Source organism: Lissotriton helveticus, chromosome 1_2 (genome assembly GCF_964261635.1).
Source record: "Lissotriton helveticus chromosome 1_2, aLisHel1.1, whole genome shotgun sequence".
In the NCBI taxonomy this organism is placed as follows: Eukaryota; Metazoa; Chordata; class Amphibia; order Caudata; family Salamandridae; genus Lissotriton; species Lissotriton helveticus.
The window spans coordinates 182,277,439-182,300,183 of NC_136058.1; the positions used below are offsets into that span (position 1 = coordinate 182,277,439).

The following is a 22,745-nucleotide window of genomic DNA, read 5'->3' on the forward strand; positions in this document are numbered from 1 at the left end:
TCCATGGCAGCGATTTAGTTTCTGTTACATTTCACACTGTTACCACTCAGGGAATGCAAGGTTAAATAAGCTATTTCCAGGTTGTTGTCTTTCTGTATTTCTTTTCGTGTGGCATGTTACTCTTCTATAGTGTATACTTTGAACTGAGTCGCCTCCAGGGCCCTATTACACATAGGGCACACTTACCATGTTAGTGCTACAGCGCATCTTAAATAAGCATTTACAATGCAATAGGTCTCGCATTATTAAAGTTTGACCTTTTGGCATTGTAAATGACAATGCCTTTTATTAATTTGCATCGGTGCGTAAACAAGCACTTTGTACTTATAGTCCATGCTTATGAGAAGCAAGGCTGGCAGTCTCTTTTACTGCCAGCCTTGCTCATTGTAAGCAAGGACTGTACGTTTAAAGTGCGTGTTTATACACCGATTGCAGGTTTTAAAAACATATGAATAAAAGGCATTGTCATTTACGATGCCAATAGCCCAAACTTTAATAATACGAGACCTATTGCATTGTAAATGCTTGTTAATTGTAGCCACCTGAACTCATAGTTTAAAAAAATACAAGGAGAACTATAAAAATAAATAAAAAATAAGACAAAGATAACGAAAGGAAAGAAAAAACACATTTGCAAAGTATTAGTCCACCGGCCCTGGTAATAAAGTGCACTCAAAGTAAAAGAGCCAATGGCTGAAGTAGGATGACCTTTTGTCCCATACTGTATGCCGTGGCGCCTGGAAGGAAAACGTGATTCACACCTAAATAGTTCAATGGATTAAGGGGGGTGATCTGAAACCCCTCTATGTATGTACATATGTTGTAGTATCTCTCTGTGTGGCTGAGTGACCATGTTATAGTCACCCAATATAGCGATGCTGCAAAAGCTTTCTCTAAGCCAGACCTAAAAAGCTTGCCTATTTTTCTGGAAATTTTGAATAGTTTTAATATTTTGCTTTCTCTCCAATACCTCTTAAATCACACAATGGTTCATTGGCCTGTCCCTAGAGGTTTGCAGCACCGTTGCATTATGTGCTTAATTGTGACGTTAAAAAAATGGCCACATGTGTGTCACAGCGCATGTCTCATGATGCACATGTGACGTGATGCATATAGGTCATCATGATGCATGCACACTCGGTGGTCGTCTTTAATGGTTGAAAAAAAAACTTTACAAGATGGCCTTTGTCTGTGCGTGTGACATGACACATGGACATGCATCGAAATTCACCAGGAGCAACTTTGCCTTTATTTTTACTTTACTGTTTCGGCATTGGCAGACGGTCATGTAACGACAATACATTTTTTTATTTTTATAAATCAAGCGTCCGTGAGAACAAGAAATAAAGCAAGCTACCCAGTAGCACTTTGCAGCTGCTGTGCCCTTGAAAAAAACAAATATAACAAGCTCTTGCAATGCAATAGGTCTCGCATTTTCTAGAGTTTAAACTATTGGCATTGTAAATGACAATGCCTTTTATTTATGTGTTTACAAAACCAATACATATATAAAAGGCATTGTAATTTCTAATGCCAATAGCCCGAGCTCTCACAGATACGAGACCACTTCATAGTGGCCACGCCCCTTTCTTTAGACGCTGCTCACCGTATTCAGGTTAAAGTGAGTAGTGTCTAAAGAAAGGGGCTTGGCCACCATTAAAGTGAAAGCGCGTCATGGGGTGCTTTCACCGCAGCCTCAGACAGTGGAGCTTCCGATCTCCAAACGCGCATGCCGGAAACTGCAGAAGGTATGGCTCCATGAACGCACACCGGACAACCACGCAGCCCACAAGGACGCCACCAGCAGACATCACCACCTCATCAGATTAGCCAAGAGATCCTCCTTCAAAGACCGCCTGGATAACAACGCATACGACAGCAAAGAGCTCTTCAGCATCGTAAAGGAACTCTCCAACCCCAGCGCCAACGACATATCACCCTCACAAGAACTGTGTGACTCACCAGCCATCTTCTTCCACCGCAAGATCGCCGACATCCATGACAGCTTCAACACCACGACCGCCCTGACTAAGTCAGACTCCAACTCCCCTGTGAACACCACCAGCGCCAACCGCCTGACCTCCTGGTCCAACGTCAACGACGATGAGACACACAAGGTCATGCGCTCCATGCACTCAGGATCTTCGTCAGATCCGTGCCCACACCACGTATTCAACAAAGCAGACACAGCCATCGCACCCAAACTACGGAAGGTCATCAACATCTCCTTCGAAACCACAACATTCCCGGAAAGCTGGAGGCACGCCGAAATCAATGCCCTCCTCAAGAAGCCCAAGGCGGACCCCAAGGACCTCAAGAACTTCTGGCCCATCTCCCTCCTCCCGTTCCCGGCAAAGGTCATCGAGAAAATCGTCAACATGCAACTGGCTCGCTACCTGGAAGACAACATCTTGGACCCGTCCCAGTCCGGGTTCAGATGAAACCACAGCACCGAGACAGCCCTCATCGCCGCCACAGACAACATCAAGCGCCATCTAGAGAATGGAGAAACATCAGCCCTCATCCTCCTGGACCTGTCAGCCGCCTTCAACACGGTCTGCCATCGCACTCTAAAGACAGGCCTCCTAGAAGCCAGAATCCAAGAGAAGGCCCTTGACTGGACCACGTCCTTCCTCTCCGGCAGAACTCAGAGCGTCCGCCTCCTGATCCGAAGCCACCGGCATCATCTGCGGACTCCCTCAGCCCGACGCTGTTCAACGTCTACATGGCGCCCCTCGCATAAGTGGGCCGCCATCACGACCTCTAAATCATCTCCTACGCCGACACCCAGCTCATCCTCTCCCTCACCAAGGACCCGCACACCGCCAAAACCAACCTCCATGAGGGTATGAAGGCTGTCGCCGACTGGATGAGGAACAGCCGCCTGAAGCTTAACTCGGACAAGACGGAGGTACTCATCCTCGGACCCACCCCCTCAGCCTGGGACGACTCCTGGTGGCCGACCACACCGGGAACAGCACCGACACCCACCGACCATGCACGCAACCTAGGATTCATCCTAGACTCCTCCCTCTCCATGACTAAATAGGTCAACGCCGTCTCCTCCTCCTGCTACAATACCCTCCGCATGCTCCGCAGGATCTACAAGTGGATCCCGACGGAAACAAGAAGAACGGTGACACAGGCCCTCATCAGCAGCAGACTGGACTACGGCAACGCACTCTACGCAGTAATCCCAGCCAAACACCTACGACTACTACAACGCATCCAAAACGCCTCCGCCCGACTGATCGTGAACGTCCCCCGCCGCAGCCACATCACCCCCCCACCTGAGAGTCCTACACTGGATCCCCGTCGACAAGAGGATCACCTTCAAACGCCTCACCCACGCACACAAAGCACTCCTCAACGCCGGACCAGCCTACCTGAACAGCAGACTCAGCTTCTACACCCCCACCCGCCAGCTTTGCTCCGCCAGCCTCGCCGCTGTCCCCCGCATCCAACGAACAACCTCCGGCAGGAGATCCTTCTCCTACATTGCCGCCAAGACCTGGAACTCCCTCCCTACCCACCTACGGCAGACCCAAGACCTACTCGCCTTCAGAAGACTCCTCAAGACCTGGCTCTTCGAGCAGTAGCGGCACCCCCCTCCTCACAGCGCCTTGAGACCCTCACGGGTAAGTAGCGCGCTTTACAAGTACTCTGATTGATTAATTGATTCACCAAATAAAAAAAATTGTTCACAAACAAATGTTTTTTTGGGGGGGGTAAAAGCGCCCAATGCTGTGCTTTCAATTTAATTGTGGGCACAACCCTTTCTTTACACATGGCTCGCTGAAACCTGAATACGGCAGCAGCGTCTATAGAAAGGGGCGCAGCCACTATGTAAGTGAAAGCATGGTATGGAGGCTTTCACTACAAAAAAATAAAAAAGTTTAGTAGCTTGGCAGCTAAAGTTAACGCAGACCGCGCTGCCAAATTAAAGAAATAAAGAAGCGCGGCCACTATACTTAAAGTGCACCAAGCGCGGCCGCTATAGTTAAATGGGACCTCCATTAGTAATTCGAATAAAAGCGGGTGGCATGCTGCTTGTGGGAAAGCACATAAAGGGTGAAATAGGGGAAAATCATTGAAGAAAATAGAGCTCATAGCCTAGATAAAGCAGACCGTGTAACACAAGTAAAAAGTCCAGTCCTTATGGGAGGTTACAAGTGAAGCCAAGGAGGTACAAAGGAGGGACTACTAAGCCTATTCATGTATGAAAAGTAACCATTTTGAAAGGACAGTAACAGGAGGCAACTGAAAAGATGGACGGGACATGGGCGGAGCTTCAAGTCCCTACCTGAATATAGCATGCCTCGCAGGACAGTGCATGCACTGCCCAGTGTCAAACTAAAAACCATTAGCAAAGAAAGCACGTGGGGGCACTCGCCTGTTAAAGGTGATAAATATTGGCAATGTCAATGCTTGTTTTTTTTTTGCCTCCCCAACTTCATGTAGTAGTGAATGGTGACTTGAAATGGAAGGACAGTCGTTTTATAGAACAACCTTATAAGAATTGCAAGTCAGTAACAAAAGCACCTGAAAGCTCTACCCATGCCTGTAGAAATTTCCCCCATGTGGACAGACAAGCAAATCCTAAAGACACAACCACGCTGCAGAGAGAAACCCTAGACAGTGACATGCTGTGAACAAACACTCACCTTCAGATATGCACATCTTGCAGAGACCTGGACATCAAACACACAAAAGGTGTATGGAGGAATGCTTGCAATAAATCTAACCTGTGGCAATGGCGGAGGATAGCAACCCAACCCACTGTTGTTTTGCCCACCTTGCCACCCCAGATTAGACCAAGCCATATGCAAATCAGTCTTGGTCCTGGTCCAATAAGAACCCTCCAGCCTACACTGCCACCCAGGCCCTCTCTGAACCAATTTTTATGAACAATAGAACAACCCAGGGGTCTCAATGCCAATATTGTGGCAGCCCAAACACACTCTCACTCAAGTAAAGTGTTGCCTATATCGCACAGAAAAGCCACAAACCAAGGAACTCAAAACGAAAGAACAAAACACTACGCATGATAAGTGGTAAGGATCCGCCCTTCACACAGTCTGGATAACCATCAACTTCTCGTAGTGATCAATATTATCATTTGGTCAACAAGCTAACGGAATGGTGCATCACTTGATCATAGAGAACCCCAAACCAAAGGTAATGGGCTGGATCATACCCACGTTCACTCTGAAAAAGTGTGAGGTGGTGAATTAAAATAGGGTAGTGTGCCCCAGAATAAAGAACCTTTTATTGAAGTGCAGGCACAGCCCCTAGCTAAAAACAGAACACTGTAAGGTGCAGTGTAAACAAATAACTGCCAAAAAGGGCAGACATGTTTCTGCCAGACGGGCTAAAAGTATCTAGGCTTTCTTCAGGGCCTCTGCTCTCATAATTTGCTACTGCATACACAGTGAAAATGTAATAAACATTAAACTAAATACTTGCTGTTATTCATGAATGTAATAACGTGAAAAGGTTGGAGTAAATACAACAGAGGTTCAAGGACCGAACCTAGACCAGAAATAATAGGTCTTCCAGGAGGGAGTCTCTGGGGCTTATGCACTTTTGGTAAAATATAAAAATACGGCATCACTGGATATTGTTTCTGTAAAAATTGAGCCTCCCGTGCTGTAAACAATCCCTCAGCAAGAGCCTCCTCGACCAATATACTGATCAGTCTCATAAGATTATCAGTGGGGCCCTGAGCAAGAGGTTCATACGCTCGTGTGTCTCTCAGTTGACAAAGGCACTCTGCCCTGTAGTCAATGGTGTCTAAAATCACGACCGCGCCGCCTTTGTCAGCCGGTTTGATCGTGATCGACTGATCTTGAGATAAGGCGTGCAGAGCTAGCTGTTCTCCTTTGGATAAGTTCTTATAAGTACTCTGCTGTGATTCCCACAATTTGGCAATGTCATCATTGACTGCTTGTTCGAATCCCAAAACTTGAGGAGGTACCACATGTGTTGGTGGATAAAAAGTTGATTGGGGCTTGAGACCAGTGTTATGAATAGAATTTTCCGTCAAATCACTCTCTTTATCCTTAAAAAAGTAATGAAGGTGTAATTTACTCTTCTATTCCAACATTAAGTTGTCTGTTGTTTACTGGGTGCAATTTGAGAGACTAGCGGCTGTCTTTGATTTATTACCCTCTGAAAAGTAACAGTGTGGGAATGGAGTTACTGGATTATGGTCATGTGTAGGGACTGAGTAGTATACAGCCCCATATGTCTATACCTTAGAATACTCCAGTCTATCTTACTGTTTTCAGAGCGGGGCCTCCACATCCTGAGCACGGTCCAGGTGAGGTGAGGTCCAGTCTACGGTCAAGCTGGGTGGGCATATTAATAGTTTCAAACAGTTTATCTATTTTTTACTTGAGGAACCTAACAAAGAATTAAACGTTTATAATTGTTTATTTGATTAGTTGTAGCTGCCATCTGCATTCCTTGACGCGGAGGATATGATTGCTACTGGTTGTATTTACTCCAACCTTTTCACGTTATTACATTCATGAATAACAGCAAGTATTTATGTAATGTTTATTACATTTTCACTTATTATCACCTGTGTATGCAGTAGCAAATTATGAGAGCAGAGGCCCCGAAGAAAGCCTAGGGACTTTAAGCCAGTCTGGCAGAAACATGTGGGCCCTTTTTGGCAGTTATTTTAATTCAACACCTCACACTTTTTGTGTTTTGCACGGCTTCTTATCTTCTAGGTGGTCAACTAAGCAGTTGTTCACTACGTTTTTCAGAGTGCACGTGGGTATGATCCAGCCCATTACCTTTGGTATGGGGTTCTCTAAGATCAAGACATACACCATTCCGTTAGCTGGTTGACCAAATGATAATATTGATCACTACGAGAAGTTGATGGTTATCCAGACTGTGTGAAGGGCGGATCCTTACCACTTATCACGTGTAGTGTTTTGTTCTTTGGTTTGGAGTTCCTTGGTTTGTGGCTTTTCTGTGCGATATAGGCAACACTTTACTTGAGTGAGAGTGTGTTTGGCTTGCCACAATATTGGCATTGAGACCCCCGGGTTGTTGTATTGTTTACAAATGTTAGGAATTGGGGACGTGAACCTGGGCTGGTCTTTAAAAATTTCCCTATGACCCCTCCTCTCCCTGTTTTGCTGTAATACCTCTCTGAACCAAAACACAAGCAACCCAACTTTCCTACAATTTCTTTCTACGGTGGGCAGGGAAACAAGGAGTTTTGCAGCTCACCACACTGTTGAGTGGTCCCAGCTATTCCTCTGTCTCTCCACCCTGTGAATTTCTTATGGGTGGGACGGACAGTGGAATGAATGGTTGGAGGCCCTGGATGTACCCCCACAGTATGTCTTCACCCTATTACTCAACAAAAATCTTGCTTGAAAATGGACACACAAAACAAAATGACAACAAATGTCCTATCTTCTCTCAGATGGAATGTGAGGCTCTCTCCCCTAACATCTCTAACCATGTAACTGAGCATTAAAGGATGGATGTTGCCAGAAAGGGGGAGGAAATATGCGTTTGGTAACTGTGGTTGGACATAGCTGATGAAATGATCAATGCTATCAGCTTTCTCCCCCTGGCTAAATTCATCCAACAATCTTCAAGTGAGGGCCTTGCTGACAATGCAGGATCCCCCTTTACTCCCACCCCCAAGATCCCTCCGGAGAGGATTATGCAGTTTAAGTCAATGTTAAATGAGCTGAAGATCAATGAGGCAGTCATAAACGAAACCAGCACAGTGTGCAGAACTATGCCAAAAAATATATGTACTCTGCTTCTTTGGTGACTTGTGTGTACGATCTTGAGGGAAAGGCGGGCACAGTCTAATCAGTAAAAAGACATGTCTGCCCCTGCCAGCTCCAACAGTACCTATGATGTACTTGTATGTCAGAACTAATTTTATTTTCAGAGCTATATATACCACCACAAAAATAAATAAGTAAAGGCTTGGTGTGATATTCCATAGGAGCTCTTTGAAAACTACACAAGATATTATAATCTAAGGTAAACTGGGCTAAATGTAGGTAATTCACCAATATTTAAGAATAAATATTTCCTAAACATGGGCATCAAAATTCCTTACCTGCAGATAAGACAGTCTGTGTAGGCATTGTGCTTATAACTGTTGGTTCTAGGGGATTTGGGAGGTATAATACATCCACTGGATTAATCGTGCTCTGATGAAGAAAAAGAGATTGCATATAAGTGGCATGAAAACATTAATGTTTATTCTTTAACGAGATACAATAATGTAAGAGAAAAAGAAAAGATTGTCAGAAGAAGCACAATAAGAAAGAAACTGTGCCATGAACAAAATTGATTTAGCTAGAAAAACAATTTGTGTATTAAAATGTTGCTTTACAAAACAAAGTAGATATCCCACAGAAAACAACATCCAAGTCTGAATTTTCAATTAAGATAAGCGTAAAACCAAATATCTACACTAGCCCTCATCATTCCACAAAACCTACATTAAATAAGAAAAAAAAAAATCAAAGATAATTTTGTCCAGAAAATGGACAAAATTAAATCCACCTTATTTGTTGTGTATCTGATACTGCTGTGGGTCTTTAGCCCCTCAGAACTGGACGAAAATGGAATAGCTTTTGACAAGCCTATTGTCATCATTGAAGGTGAGGGTTGTACATTAGGAAATGGACACAAAGTGTGGAAGCGGATTATTAAAAACCCACTGGTGCAGGGGTCACCCTTTGTCCACGGGTTCTAAACAAGTAAGGAGGAATCGACACTGGAGTGAAGTACAAACCAAAGCTCATTTATTCGCATTCATGAATGGGGCCTCATCCGGTAAGCACCATAGAGATACTCAAGGAGGAAGCAGACTGAATGATGGTTACACAGGTTTTTATAGTAAAAGATCACAAACAAGTGACGCCCAGAGGTAAACAGGGCTTTGGGAAAAACACACAAATTAGTTAATGGTAAGAATCAACAGCCTTGGTGCCTTGTGCAATCGTCGCATCCTAAGGCTGCACAACAGATATGCTATCTGGGTGAATTTTACTTGAGGCTTTACCATTGTCTGAAAAAACCAGAGCAGACACCAGCTGTTTTTTTTTTTTAGAATATATGATCTAATCCTGCAGTCCTTTTTTCCGTGGGGAATCACAACGCGGTCGTTATCACGACCGTGTTGTGATTCCGCATACCATTACTCCACAAGTCTTAACAACGACTTGCAGAGGGGGGGCGCTGGAAGTTGGAATAGTATAATTTACTATTCCAACTCCAGTCTACGCAGACACAAGGGAAAGTGTTGGATTTTAAATCCAACACCTCCCCCCCTCCTCCGCAAGTCGTTGTTCCGACTTGCGGAGTAATGGTATGCGGAATCACAACGCAGTCGTGATAACGACCGAGTTGTGATTCCCCGCGGAGATAACGTTTTGTTATAAACGTTGTTTACTGTTTTTTTACACTGACTCTGCATGTATACCCCAATCTAGATTGTTTACCAATGTTTATGCAAGTGCGGTGTCAAGGATAGAGCCAGGGCTGAAAGTAGGGCAGGGGTGAAAATGGACAATGCATAGCTCAATCAAAAAACAAGAGAATGGGATTTAAAATTCCAACAGTCCTTCCTTGTCAGCCTATGCTGAACCTATTTTAAAGGTACATATATTAATCCATATATCAATATTCATGAGATCGTTAATTTCAAGTTACATCATCATTTCTCGATTCAATTCAAGAACATTAGTCGGTGGAGGTTTTAACACTATTACAAGTGGCTATACAAGCAGTACATATTGTAGGGGCACACTGAATGCAGCAACAGCAAGTGAGAAAGATGAGTCCTATGGTTACTACTCCCATTAATAATTCCCAGCCCTAAGTAGAAACAATTTCCCATAATCACTCAGAGAAGTCCATGTTTCTTGGTCTGGATGTATTTATGCAGCTATTTTATGCAATTTTGAAATGGCGTCATAAACAGATGGGGTGTGGTCAGGGATTAACACAACAGCTACTCCCGATAATGCGACATGCACCATGATCAGCTAAGACTACATCTAACACCATTCGGTTTTGTAAAGTTACAGTTCTTGTAATTTGGAGCTCTTCTATAATATTTCCCAGAGCCATCGCTATTTGATTAGTTACTGTTTCTACTACTCGAGTGAGGCGTCCTACTATTAGGGCTGCACCAACAAAGAATCCCAAATTAAAGTCAACATATTGCTGTAATGCAGTATCAGTATCAGTTTGATCTACTTCATCATTAGTTATACTTCTTTTGAATCGGTTTAAGGAAACGTCATTAAACAATTTTTGATCTTTGTGATCAGAGGCAGGTGCTAAGAACAAGGGAGGAAGCAGGAACGACACGTAACATATTCCAGACCATCCAAGTGGTAGATGATAGTAACCTTTGTTTCCACAAATGAAGTAAGAGTTATGTGAACATAGAAAACTGCTATTTCTCATTCCAGTAATATTCAATACTGTAATACAGTCACTTTTCCCCCATGGATACTGCCAACACTGCTTACACACAGATTTGCTCGGGCTCTAGTAACAGCGATAACATGAGGTCCATTTCCTTTGGCTGTTCGAGGGTTAGGAAAAACATATCTTGTGGAAGAATTTCCTCTGCGATACTCCTCCATTTCCCATACAGTTCCTTTGGCCTGTGGGAGGCCTTCATCATCGGGGCAACAGACCAGATTTAGCGGTGTATTAAGTCATCCTACATCCGGTGGAGCAATATTACTAACAGCAGAGGCCCACAACAGTGCGAACCGGGCTCCCCAAGAGCTATTATGTGAAAATGGCAGGTGAATGAGAGACGTTCCTCCCTTCTTCTGATAGGCTGGCAACGTTCCACATACCCAGCAGTTAGTAGTATTTGTAGCATTATGAGTATGATGTATGTATGAAAGTGTTATTGAGGTATGACATTCTGTGTTTTTTTCTCGCGGTAGGGAAGGGTGAAGTAATAATGTTCCATGGGGACAGGGGTAGTAACGGGCAATAAGTTTTGAGCCGGAATTACTTTCTCCATTGTCCAAAAAGTTGCTGCCAATATTATCAACAATAAGATCAGAGTCACCATACACAGTCTTGTCATTGCTTCGCAACTTAGATCCCAATTTCTGCATTTCTCTTTCTCAGTATCAACACAACCACAGGTCGGAGAGAGACCCAGGCACCACTGAACACGTATCACAACCCACACTGAACCTCGGTCAGCCGATTCTGCGATCCTACCGGGTCATAGTCGAACCGTCCCACTAACTGAAACTGGTCCTCCGGCAGCTCTATCTGCTCATTCGCTTCCTTGGTCGTAAATTGTACCTGGTTGCCGAAGGCGTAGTTTGATCAGGGATAAAAGTGTCTTTATTCGGAGGAGCAACACTCTTCTGAGTTTGTCGGATGTTTTTCAGATCGTTTCTGCCTTCGGGTTGGAGAATAGTCGCTGGGATTTGTTTGCAGTGTTGGTCCAATTGCATCTGTTGGTGACACGGACGGCAGTTTGGGTTGCCAGCAGAACTTGTTCTGCGTTCTACCAACGAGGTTCTAGATTCTTGGAACGTTGAAAATTCTTAATTAGGACAAACTCGCCAGGTTGGAGACCATAAGCCACACCTTCTGATTTGTCTGCTGGCAAATCAGAGATAATTTTTCAGTCATATTTCTCAGGTAATCACTCAAAATAGGATACAGGGTTGCTTTTATCACATTTGGCCTTGGAGGTCCCCATACATTCATAGGCCTGTCAAAAACTATTTCTTCTGGAAAAATTCCAATCCTACTGTGTGGGATGGAACGAACAGATAACAATGCTAGAGGCAGAGCGTCTGGCCAAGTAAAGCCCGCTGTTGCTTGTATGTTTGACAGTTTCAACATTAATGTGGCACTGTACCACTCTACTAGACCTGCTGCCTAGGGATAATTTGCAGCATGAAACTTTTGTCTTAGCCCTAAACCCTTCAATAGATGCTCTATTATTTGGCCAGTAAAATGGGGGCCATTGTCACTCCATAGGACTCTACAAATTCCAAAACAGGGGACAAACTCTTTTAGCAGAATTTTAGCTGTTGTCAAAGCGGTGTTGTCTTTGGTTGGATAAGCATCCACCCACTTACTAAAGGAACAAACCACTACTAATACATACTTCAAATTATTGCAGTGCCCAAACTGAATATAATCCATTTGAAGTGCTTCAAAGGGGGCCTGGGGTGGAGAAAATCCGCCACTAGGGGTTGATACTCCCTTCCCGGGATTGTGCTGTCGACATATCATGCAATGCTTAACCAAATGTTAAGCTGTTTCCTGAATGTGCTGATGATCCCAAACCTGTTCTAATAGGGAAATGATGTTTTTGGTACTAACGTGAGCAGGTCCCTGAGCCATGGTTACAAAGGGCAGTAAATAGACATAGGGTAACTTCCATTTCAGCATATCTTTGGTCCACCAACATCCCTCATCATCTAACTCTCCTTCCTTTTTCCATTCTGCCTTTTCTTGTTCAGTAGCTAACTGCTGTATTTCTTTGATCTCCGTGTACATATTTTCCCATCTTTCAGCTTGGGATCATAGTACATACATTCTACTCGTGTGCGTACTGGCAGTATTTCTTGCAACTTCATCCACAAACTATTTCCTTGTCACACTTTGTAATTTTCTTGAGGGCACTACATTTGATAATGGTTACACTTTTTGGCAATGTCAAGGCAATGAGAAGACTATTTACCAATTCACCATGCTGTATTTTAGAAACATGGAAGGTTAAGAATCCCGTTCCTTCCAAAGCTTACCAAAATTGTGTGCCACACCAAATGCATACTGAATATCCGTGCAAATGTTTACTGATAACCATTCACTAAGTTCACAGGCTCTCAATAGTGCAATGAGTTCAGCAGCTTGAGCAGATTTTTGTGGAATACAGGCTGTTTCTACCACCGTTTGTAATGTGGTTATGGCATAGAATGCAGAGGTGGTGCCATTGGGTTATTTCAGACAGGCACCATCCACCTATAATTCCCCCTCAGGATCTAACAAAGGTGTATCTTTAAGATCTACTCTTCCCTTGGTTTGTTCTTCTGTCAAGAAAATACAATCATGAAAATCATGAGATTGTTCAGCTGGTAAAGGTAACAATGTGGCTGGGTTCAATGTCAAATATCTCTTGAGTGTGATATGAGGTGCCAAGAGCATACGTTCGTCTCCTGTGAGTCTAGCGCTAGTTAAGTGTTGTGTCTTGGTCTGATTAAGGGGTGTATACACAGAATGTGGTACCATAACCATAAGCTGGTTACTCAACACTATCCCTTCAGATTGTCGTATAAAATTGGCTGTGGCGGCAACCACCCTAAGACAATCCGGAAGTCGTCTTGCCACTGGATCCTATACAGCTGAAAAATAAGCACATGGACGATGTTTACTGCCATGTGGCTGTGTCAAAACCGATAATGCACATCCTTCCTTCTCGTGTACATATAACATGAAAGGCTTGGTGTAGTCTGGAGTGCCTAACACCGGAACACAACAAAGGGATGTGAGAAGCTGCTGATATGAATTTTGACATTCAGATGACCATGGTAGAGGAAAGGGAGTGTCTTTAGTAACAAGGGACAAAAAAGGTTTGATGATGAGTGAAAAGTTGGGGAACCACTGTCTGCAATAGGAAGTAATACCGATAAGTGCCCGACTTCTTTTTGAATATTTGGAATAGGAATATTTAGGATAGTTTGAATCCTGTCTTTAGTGAGAGTGCGACCTTCCTTAGACAAGAGGTGACCTCAAACTGACAATACTGCAACTTATTCTTGGAGACCTTATGTCCCTTAACAGCAAGATGATGTAATAGGGAAAGAGTGGCCTCTTTACAATGCTCAACTGTGTCTGCTGCTAGCAAAATGTCATCGACATATTGCACAAGTGTAACTCCAGGTGGCAAAAGAAGTTCATCCAATTGTCGTTTAAGTGCCCGACTGTAAATGCTAGGACTTTCCGTATAGCCTTGTGGAGCCCTACAAAATCTATATGAGCTGCCCCTTAATGAGAATCAAAACAAATAACTACTATACTTAAGTATAGGAATAGAGAAAAAGACATTCTTGAGATCGATAACCGGAAATACAGTGGCTGTAGGTGGGAGTAATGTCAACAGGGTCGTAATATCAGAGATGACAGGATATTGAGGAACCACTATTTTGTTTATTTCTCTCAAGTCGATATCAAATCGGTAAACCTTATCTCGTGTTCCATCGCCTCTTAAGGATAGGAAGAATAGGGCTGTTACATACATTAGAGGAAACCTCCTCAAGGTCTCCTGTACGTATCATGTTGTCAATGATAGATATTGGAGCATCCTCACCTTCTTTTGATATTTTATACTGTGGGACCTGTGGTAAGGAAGCACCCTCCCTAACCTGAATGTGTACAAGGGAAATGTCCATTCTTCCTACATCTGTATCAGTAGTAGCCCAAACACATGGGGAAACAGAATCAAGATCGAGAAATAAAGAAAAATTATATTGTTTAGGCAATGTCTTTTTCCCAAAAATGAAACGTACTCCAGATGGGTAACAATGTATAGTAGCATGAAAATATTTCAAAAGTTCAAGTCCCATCAAATTTTCAGGAGCGTGTGGGAGAAGTAAAAATTGATGAAATTCTTAACTTGTAAAGGTAGTCTTTGGGACACAGGGCTAGGAGTTGGTGTTCCATCAAACCCTATCCATGTGATTAGTTGGCCAGACAAGGGTGTCCATGGGACCAGTTTTTGAGAAACTGCACTGCGTGTCGCCCCTGTATCCACAACACAATTCTCATCCTGCCCAAGTATGGTGACTGGTCTACAGGTATCTCAACTGATCCTCCTTGTCCTACGCTGTCATAGGCAAAGTGCGTTCCCGCAGTTTCCTCCGATTCCCAATCGTCCATAGAATATTGATTATTTCATACATCAAAATAATTTTCTAACCTATTTTACCCTGGAGCTTGTTGTAGCTGCTGTCGGAAAGCTGAAATTCCCTGGCCATCGTTCACTTGTCCCCTTCCTCTCCCACCAGCAGCTAGAACAGGACATTCAGAACGCCAATGTCCCTTTTCTTTAAAATAAGCACATTGATCCAGCTTTAATGGAGTCTGTCTACGCGGTGGCCCTACTGGAGGTGCTTGTCTAAAATTCTGACCATAGTTTTGACCACGGCCTCGACCTTGAGTTCCATAGGCCTAGATCAGCATACCTTAGTTTTCAATTCTTTAAGTTTTCCTTCTTTCCGTTCTTGTTGTCACCTGATTCTGGTAATACTGAGCCATATCTAATATAGCTTTCGGGGTTACCGAATCCCAGGTACTCTCAGAATTTTTTAAGCGAACAGATACCTCGGGAAGTAAGTTTCCCACAAATCAATCTACAAATGAATGCGCACCCGTGGGTGTAGATGCATCTTGCCCACTAAAGTCATGGAACACTTCTTCAAAGCAAGTAAAGAAATCAGTGACTGCCTCTCCCTGTTTCTGTTTACAAGCAGTAAGAAGTGCCCACTCTATTTTCCTTGCCGGAACTATCGTTTTTAGGTCTCGCGTGGCGTACTGCGCACATGCGTAGTCGAGCTCGAGAGATTTTATGTTTTTAGGAGTACTTCACTAGCGAGGGTTAAGCCCCGCCCCTCTTCTCCATTGGCTGGCCTCCTAAACGGTGGCCAGCCATTGGAGAAGAGTCCTAGTGACGTTCTTCTTTCTCTTTTAGCCCCGTCCTTTTCAGATTGGGTTCCTTGACTTACTGCTGAAGTAAAAGGTTTCTTATCTTCTTTATGGGTCCAGATGGCCCCATAAAGAAGATAAGGAACCTTTTACCCCAGCAGGAAGTCGGGGCCACCCAGTTTGCAAGGGACGAGGCTAAAAGAGACATCTTTTCTCTCATCCAACTGGCCCAAAACATCTCAAAACGTGCTATACAGAAAAGGCCACCATTCAAATATGGCCGTCATGTTCCCATACACGGAATACAGTAGCCTTGCCCTCTTCCTGGTTTCCTTATTCCACAGTTGAGTCAGTATGCTACAGGACTCCATGACGTCTCTTTGTGACGTTGGACGCATGTTTGTGATGCACCTGCCTAGTGTCATTGGTTCTAATCAATCAATCAATCAATCAATGCATTTGTATAGCGCACTACTCACCCGGAGGGTCTCAAGGCGCTGGGGGGAGGGGGTCCGCTACTGCTCGAACAGCCAGGTCTTGAGCTGCTTCCTGAAGGCGAGGTGGTCCTGGGTCAGGCGGAGGTGGGTCGGAAGGGAGTTCCAAGTCTTGGCGGCCAGGTAGGAGAAGGACCTTCCTCCTGTGGTGGCTCTTCGGATGCGGGGGACGGCGGCGAGGGCGTGGCTGGTCGATCGAAGCTGGCGTTTGGGAGCGTAGAAGTTGAGGCAGCTGTTGAGGTATCCTGGTCCTTGGTTGTGTAGGGCTTTGTGTGCGTGGGTGAGGAGCCGGAAGGTGATTCTCTTGTTGACCGGGAGCCAGTGCAGGTCTCTCAAGTGTCCGGAGATGTGGCTGCGGCGGGGGATGTCCAGGATGAGTCGTGCTGAGGTGTTCTGGATCCGCTGGAGTCTCTTCTGGAGTTTGGCGGTGGTTCCGGCGTAGAGGGAGTTGCCGTAGTCCAGACGGCTGGTGACGAGGGCCTGGGTGACCGTCTTCCTGGTCTCGGTGGGAATCCATCGGAAGATCTTGCGTAGCATGCGCAGGATGTTGAAGCACGACGAGGAGACGGCGTTGACTTGTCTGGTCATGGAGAGGGAGGAGTCCAGGATGAAGCCCAGGTTGCGTGCGTGGTCAGTTGGTTTGGGTGCGCTGCCCAGGGCGGGGGGCCACCAGGAGTCGTCCCAGGCGGAGGGTGAGGATCCCAGGATGAGGACTTCCGTCTTGTCCCAGTTCAGTTTCAGGCGGCTGTTCGACATCCATTTGGATTTGGACATCTAATCTGGCCCTGGCTGCTTCAGTGGTGTTTAGAGTCCCTAGCCGGTGCCTGGAGTATGATGGCGGGAGGCGGTGGAGAGCAGTGGCGGGAATCTCTGGCAGATCATGTGTTGTTCGCGCGGCTGCGGGACGAGGCCGGGAACTGGCAGCCCAGCAGACACCGGATTAGAAACTTGCTGCTCACTTTGGGTGGCGATCTGTGCGTGTGGGACGGAGAACATGGCGGGCTGGGGAAGAGCTCACTGGGGAAGAGCCCGAGCTCTGTCGCTATCAGGTGAGGGCCCGCAACCGCATGTGAATGTTTTCTCAAAATATCCTAGTTTCAGTCTTCATTTTGGTAACAGGGACACTTTAATCTGCACTTTGCTTAAATATTCTTCAGTGCAAGCAGATTTCAACTGGAAGGTGAAGTTGGAAAAGCATCTGTGTGCCATATGTAAGAAGAGTGGCTTACAAATCTGACAAGTTAACGGCATTCTTTGTCCAGGTAACCTGCAAATCATACATAGAGGCGGAGAAGCTGGATAATTCGCAGAAAGAGGCATGTCAGAGCCGAGTTAGAAGGTTGACTTAGCTCAGAGAGCTAAGCATGAGCCGGCCCAACATACAGTCCGTGTGGCTCTGTGTGTTTGTGTGTGGCTCTGTCTGTGTTTGTGTGTGGCTCTCTGTGTGTGTGGCTGTGTGTGTGTGTGTGGCTGTGTGTGTGTGTGGGGCTGTGTGTGTGTGTGGGGCTGTGTGTGTGTGTGGGGCTGTGTGTGTGTGTGGGGCTGTGTGTGTGTGGGGCTGTGTGTGTGTGGGGCTGTGTGTGTGGGGCTGTGTGTGTGGGGCTGTGTGTGTGGGGCTGTGTGTGTGGGGCTGTGTGTGTGGGGCTGTGTGTGTGGGGCTGTGTGTGTGTTCTGCGTGGCTCTGTGTGTGTTCTGCGTGGCTCTGTGTGTTCTGCGTGGCTCTGTGTGTGTTCTGCGTGACTGTGTGTGTTCTGCGTGGCTCTGTGTGTGGCTCTGTGTGTGGCTCTGTGTGTGTGGCTCTGTGTGTGTGTGTGTGGCTCTGTGTGTATGTGTAGCTGTGTGTGTGCGTGTGTGTGGCTGTGTGTGTGTGTGTGTGGCTCTGTGTGTGTGCCTGGCTCTGTGTGTGTGCGTGGCTGTGTGTGTGCGTGGCTGTGTGTGTGCGTGGCTGTGTGTGTGCGTGGCTGTGTGTGTGCGTGGCTCTGTGTGTGTGCGTGGCTCTGTGTGTGTGCGTGGCTCTGTGTGTGTGCGTGGCTCTGTGTGTGTGCGTGGCTCTGTGTGTGTGCGTGGCTCTGTGTGTGTGCGTGGCTCTGTGTGTGTGCGTGGCTCTGTGTGTGTGCGTGGCTCTGTGTGTGTGCGTGGCTCTGTGTGTGTGTGGCTGTGTGGCTGTGTGTGTGTGTGTGTGTGTGTGTGTGTGGCTGTGTGTGTGTGTGTGGCTGTGTGTGTGTGTGGCTGTGTGTGTGTGTGTGTGGCTGTGTGTGTGTGTGTGGCTGTGTGTGTGTGTGTGGCTGTGTGTGTGTGTGTGTGGCTGTGTGTGTATGTGGCTCTGTGTGTGGCTCTGTGTGTGTAGGTGCAAATGCAATAGGTCTCGCATTTGCGAGAGATTAAGCTATTGGCATCGTAAATGACAATGCCATTTATTTATCTCTTTTCAAAACCAACACATAAATAAAAATTGTGTCATTTACAATGCAAATAGCGCCAACGTTTGCAAAGACGAGACCGTTGCATTGTAAATGCTTGTTATATAGGTAAGTATGTTACCAGGGAGATCCAGTAAGAGCTGACTAGTTTTCTGACCAGGCTTCCTATCCCGTTCGGCTGCTATATAGCAGTCCAATCTCCTTCTAAGTCAACAGCATGATCCTGTTTACGAGTAAGTCACCACATATCCGGTGGTAGGATCATACCAAAAAATATATCAATATCAGCTAAGGTGCATGACGCAGGTATCAATAGCTGCTGTACATCACCATAAAATCCTCTAGGATTTTTTCGTATGTCCGGTAAGGAGGCCTTTAAAGTGAGTACATCCGTATTTTTACAGGGCGTATATATCCAATTGTACATAAAGTGGGCTCAAGCGTTTGGACTATTAGGGTCGTCATGATCTGCATTCCCTCTTGCAGGAATAAACTGCGGCGTGGCTTCCCTCATTGGTCTTATCCACGGAGAGGAAAAAAGTTCATTACAATATCCAATTATTGAGGTAATGGCAGTGTTAACTCTATTTACAGGGAAAGCCCCTATCTGACACTGTCGATTAATGGCTCCAACAACATCGGGACCATTCTGTCCTGTAGTCAACTCCCACTGGACTATGAGTTGATAAGAAAGCTTATTCGCGAGACAAAAAAGCTCACCCTCAGAAAAATCCTGTATCTGACCTATCATTTCTTCTACTTCCAATTCTTGATTACTCAACCAATTTAATGCTATGAGCCTTATTGCCTCGTGACGTGACTTAGGTACAATAGAACTAATAATTGGGGGGTCGGGACAGGTACAGGAGGTACAGAATCAACCACCATTTCGGGCGCAGTGGCCTGGGATGGAGAGGGTAAAGGATGTACCAGTACTGGATGAAAAGTAGGGAGTTGAACAACTGCGGGTAAAGGAGGTGGGGCAGGAGGTACAGGGGGGACAACATTTGGTGGTCCAGGGAGAAGAGGTGTTAAAGGTACATATGGGGGTTGTTCAATCAATAATCCATCAATATTTGAATCCAACTCTTCTTGGTAAATCTGAGCTGCTACTGTTGGTCTGATTATGTATTCCTTAGATACTAATAATCTATGCTCTTGATCTAAACATTCCTTTTTCTCCTGAACTTCTTTATCCTTCAATTCCCTATACTTCTAATACTCGGTCTTCCTTTCCTGTTTCCTTTGTAAATACTCAAGTTTATGAGGGTCATTTGTTCCCTCTAATGGCCACTGCAACTGGGGATCCCCTTTTGTATATTTGTTCCACAACGCATTATCCATAATGGGACAAATACCATATTTGATGTACATCTCAAAAATCGGTGTACCTTTTGGTGGGACAGCTGACTTGCTTCCAAAATGCTCTGCTTATCGCAGCAGCAGCAACAAAACTTCCGAAGTGTGCTCATTACAGGCAAGTTATATAAGATATAAAAAAAACTTAGAAACAAAGAGAGATACATGTTCTCATGTTACCTGTAAGAAAAAATGTTAATCAATACAAATAGCAAGTTCCAAAAAAGGTTCTAAACAAATTCCAAACAAGTTCCAAATAATTTCCAAACAAATGCCAAGCAAGTTCCAAACAAATTCCAAATAACCAAAAGAACCGGTTCAATACAAATCATCCTTATTTGTAGTCTTCAACTCCCACCTGGCGATCCTCCCTGATCCAAAAGAATGACTGTCCGAGGGCCCCAGTCGAGGTTAGCAGCCGCCGGGAAGATCAGAGTCGGAGAGCTGAAAAATCACCTTGGACACAACAACTAGTCTCTTCAGTCGGTGCGCTCCTCAGTGAAGTTCGTCTTACCGACACGATCTCCTTCCCCGGTCCGACTGCAGGCCTTCGATGGGGCCCCACGTAGGCTGCCAATTTGTGGAAGCGGACTATTAAAAACTCACTGGGGCAGGGGTCACCATTATCATTCCACATAACCAAACATAAATAAAATAAGAAAAAAATCAATCAAAGATAATTTTGTCCAGAAAATGGACACAATTAAATCCACCTTATTCGTTAGTGGTTCTGATACTGCTGTGGGTCTTTAGCCCCTCAGAACTGGACAAAAATGGAATAGCTTTTGACAAGCCTATTGTTATCATTGAAGGTGAGAGTTGTACATTAGGAAATGGACACAAAGTGTGGAACCGGATTATTAAAAAACCCACTGGTGCAGGGCTCACCCTTTGTCCACGGGTTCTAAACAAGTAAGGAGGAATCGACACTGGAGTGAAGTACAAAGCAAAGCTCATTTATTAGCATTCATGAATAGGGCTTTATCCGGTAAGCACCATAGAGATACTCAAGGAGGAAGCACACTGAATGATGGGTACACAGGTTTTTATAGTAAAAGCTCACAAACATGTGACGCCCAGAGGTAAATAGGGCTTTGGGAAAAACACACAAATGAGGTAAAAGTAAAAATCGACAGCCTTGGTGCCTTGTGCAATCGTTGCATCCTAAGGCTATCTGGCTAAACCTTACTTGAGGCTTTACCATTGTCTGAAAAAAACCCGAGCAGACGCCAACTGTTCTTTTGCGCCGACTCTGCATGTAAACATAGCCTACAATACCCCAATCTAGATTCTTTACCAATGTTTATGCAAATGCGGTGTCAAGGATAGAGCCGGGGCTGAAAGTAGGTCAGGGGTGAAAATGGATGATGCATAGCTCAATCAAAAAACGAGAGAATGAGATTTTAAATTTCAACAAAAGTCACAAGCACATGTACAATTCAAAAAGACAGCCTAGGAGAGACATCATAAAGCAACTGCGATTGCTTCACAGTACCCAGGCTGACAAACTGAATACGAATGGCTTCAACTTAATTTTACTTATTCCCTCAGATACTGGGGCGATACTCTCCAGATTGGAATTTTCAACATCAGAAATACAGCACACACATGGACGCAGACTCTAAGGATCCAGTGATATTTATATAGCCCACCCAGCCATAACCTCAACCGGTATATAAATGTGGGCATTCATATAGTGTGAATGTAGCTTCGAGCAACAAAGTAAAACTGAGAAATCAAAAGTAATAGCAGGTGACAACTATAGGTTGTGTAAAGGGCCGGGAAAGACAATGTAAAATGTCCTAGCTATCACAAAGGAAAACTTCAGTTCTATTATTAAGGACACAGAAGCGAGGATTATGCATTTCTCTTTCTGTTTATTCGACTCAGCGACCCATAGAAACAACTAGTATACTATTTAACAAAAGACTACATATCCCATTCGTCTTTCAGTGTTAAATAAGTTCCACCAATAACAACAGAGGGGAACCTTTAAAATCATTCACCAAGGAAAAGCACAACCTCTTTCTCGGAGTGGTTACAACTGGATTAAAAGTCTTATTTCTGCTCGGATTCTAGGAAAAACAACACAATGTTTAAGTCATGTGTACCCTGTCCCTTTGAGATACTCATTATAAGCTCTACAATTGCCATATAGTCAAAATAGGAACAAAAACAGTGTCACCAGAATGATAAGTAAGATTCAATGTACTTATCCTTGCCATCGTGAAGTCCCTTTTGAACTAAAGGACAATATTTCGAACCAGAATAACTGGGAGGGACAATCCTCGCCTCCATATCCTCAACAGGATTTAAACTTTCCTTCACAATAGCTAAAAAAATATTACATTCTATTCAGGACTGGAGGCTCAGATTAAAACTAGGTGACCACAAGTTATGCTACTCCTACTACTGGTGTAAAGTAAAATGTCAAACTTAGAGGCTGATGTACTTAAGGGTATCTTTCAAGCAGCCGCTGAGAGAAAAGGCTTTTAACAGCATGGCATCTCTGGTAGAATGTGCCCCAAATATAGACCCGTCAATGTCTTTTTCATGCAAAACCCATTTCACCCAGTGAGCGATGGTAGCAGATGAAAAACGGTTTAAGTGGTTTCTTCAGAGCTATAAGTATCTGAGCTGTCCCAGGAGGACAAAACTCCTCTGTCATGGCCTCATACACCCTGAGGTATTTTAACCACACACAGTTTAGGATGATGATGGAAAGCAGGGTAATGGACCAGACTTAAATTGATTTTGTTCTCTTGGAAAC

At 44.7% G+C, this 22,745-nt stretch overlaps 1 protein-coding gene across 11 annotated transcripts in view; it reads right to left on the reverse strand.

Moving 5' to 3' along the window:
* OSBPL9 (oxysterol binding protein like 9) overlaps positions 1–22,745 on the reverse strand; it is a 1,511,872-nt gene that overhangs the window by 747,635 nt on the left and 741,492 nt on the right. For all 11 annotated transcript variants that reach the window (XM_078670721.1, XM_078670755.1, XM_078670745.1 and 8 more), the window contains one exon: positions 8,108–8,201. In XM_078670721.1, coding sequence (XP_078526847.1) covers positions 8,108–8,201 — 94 coding nt within the window. The remainder of the gene's footprint in view (positions 1–8,107; positions 8,202–22,745) is intronic.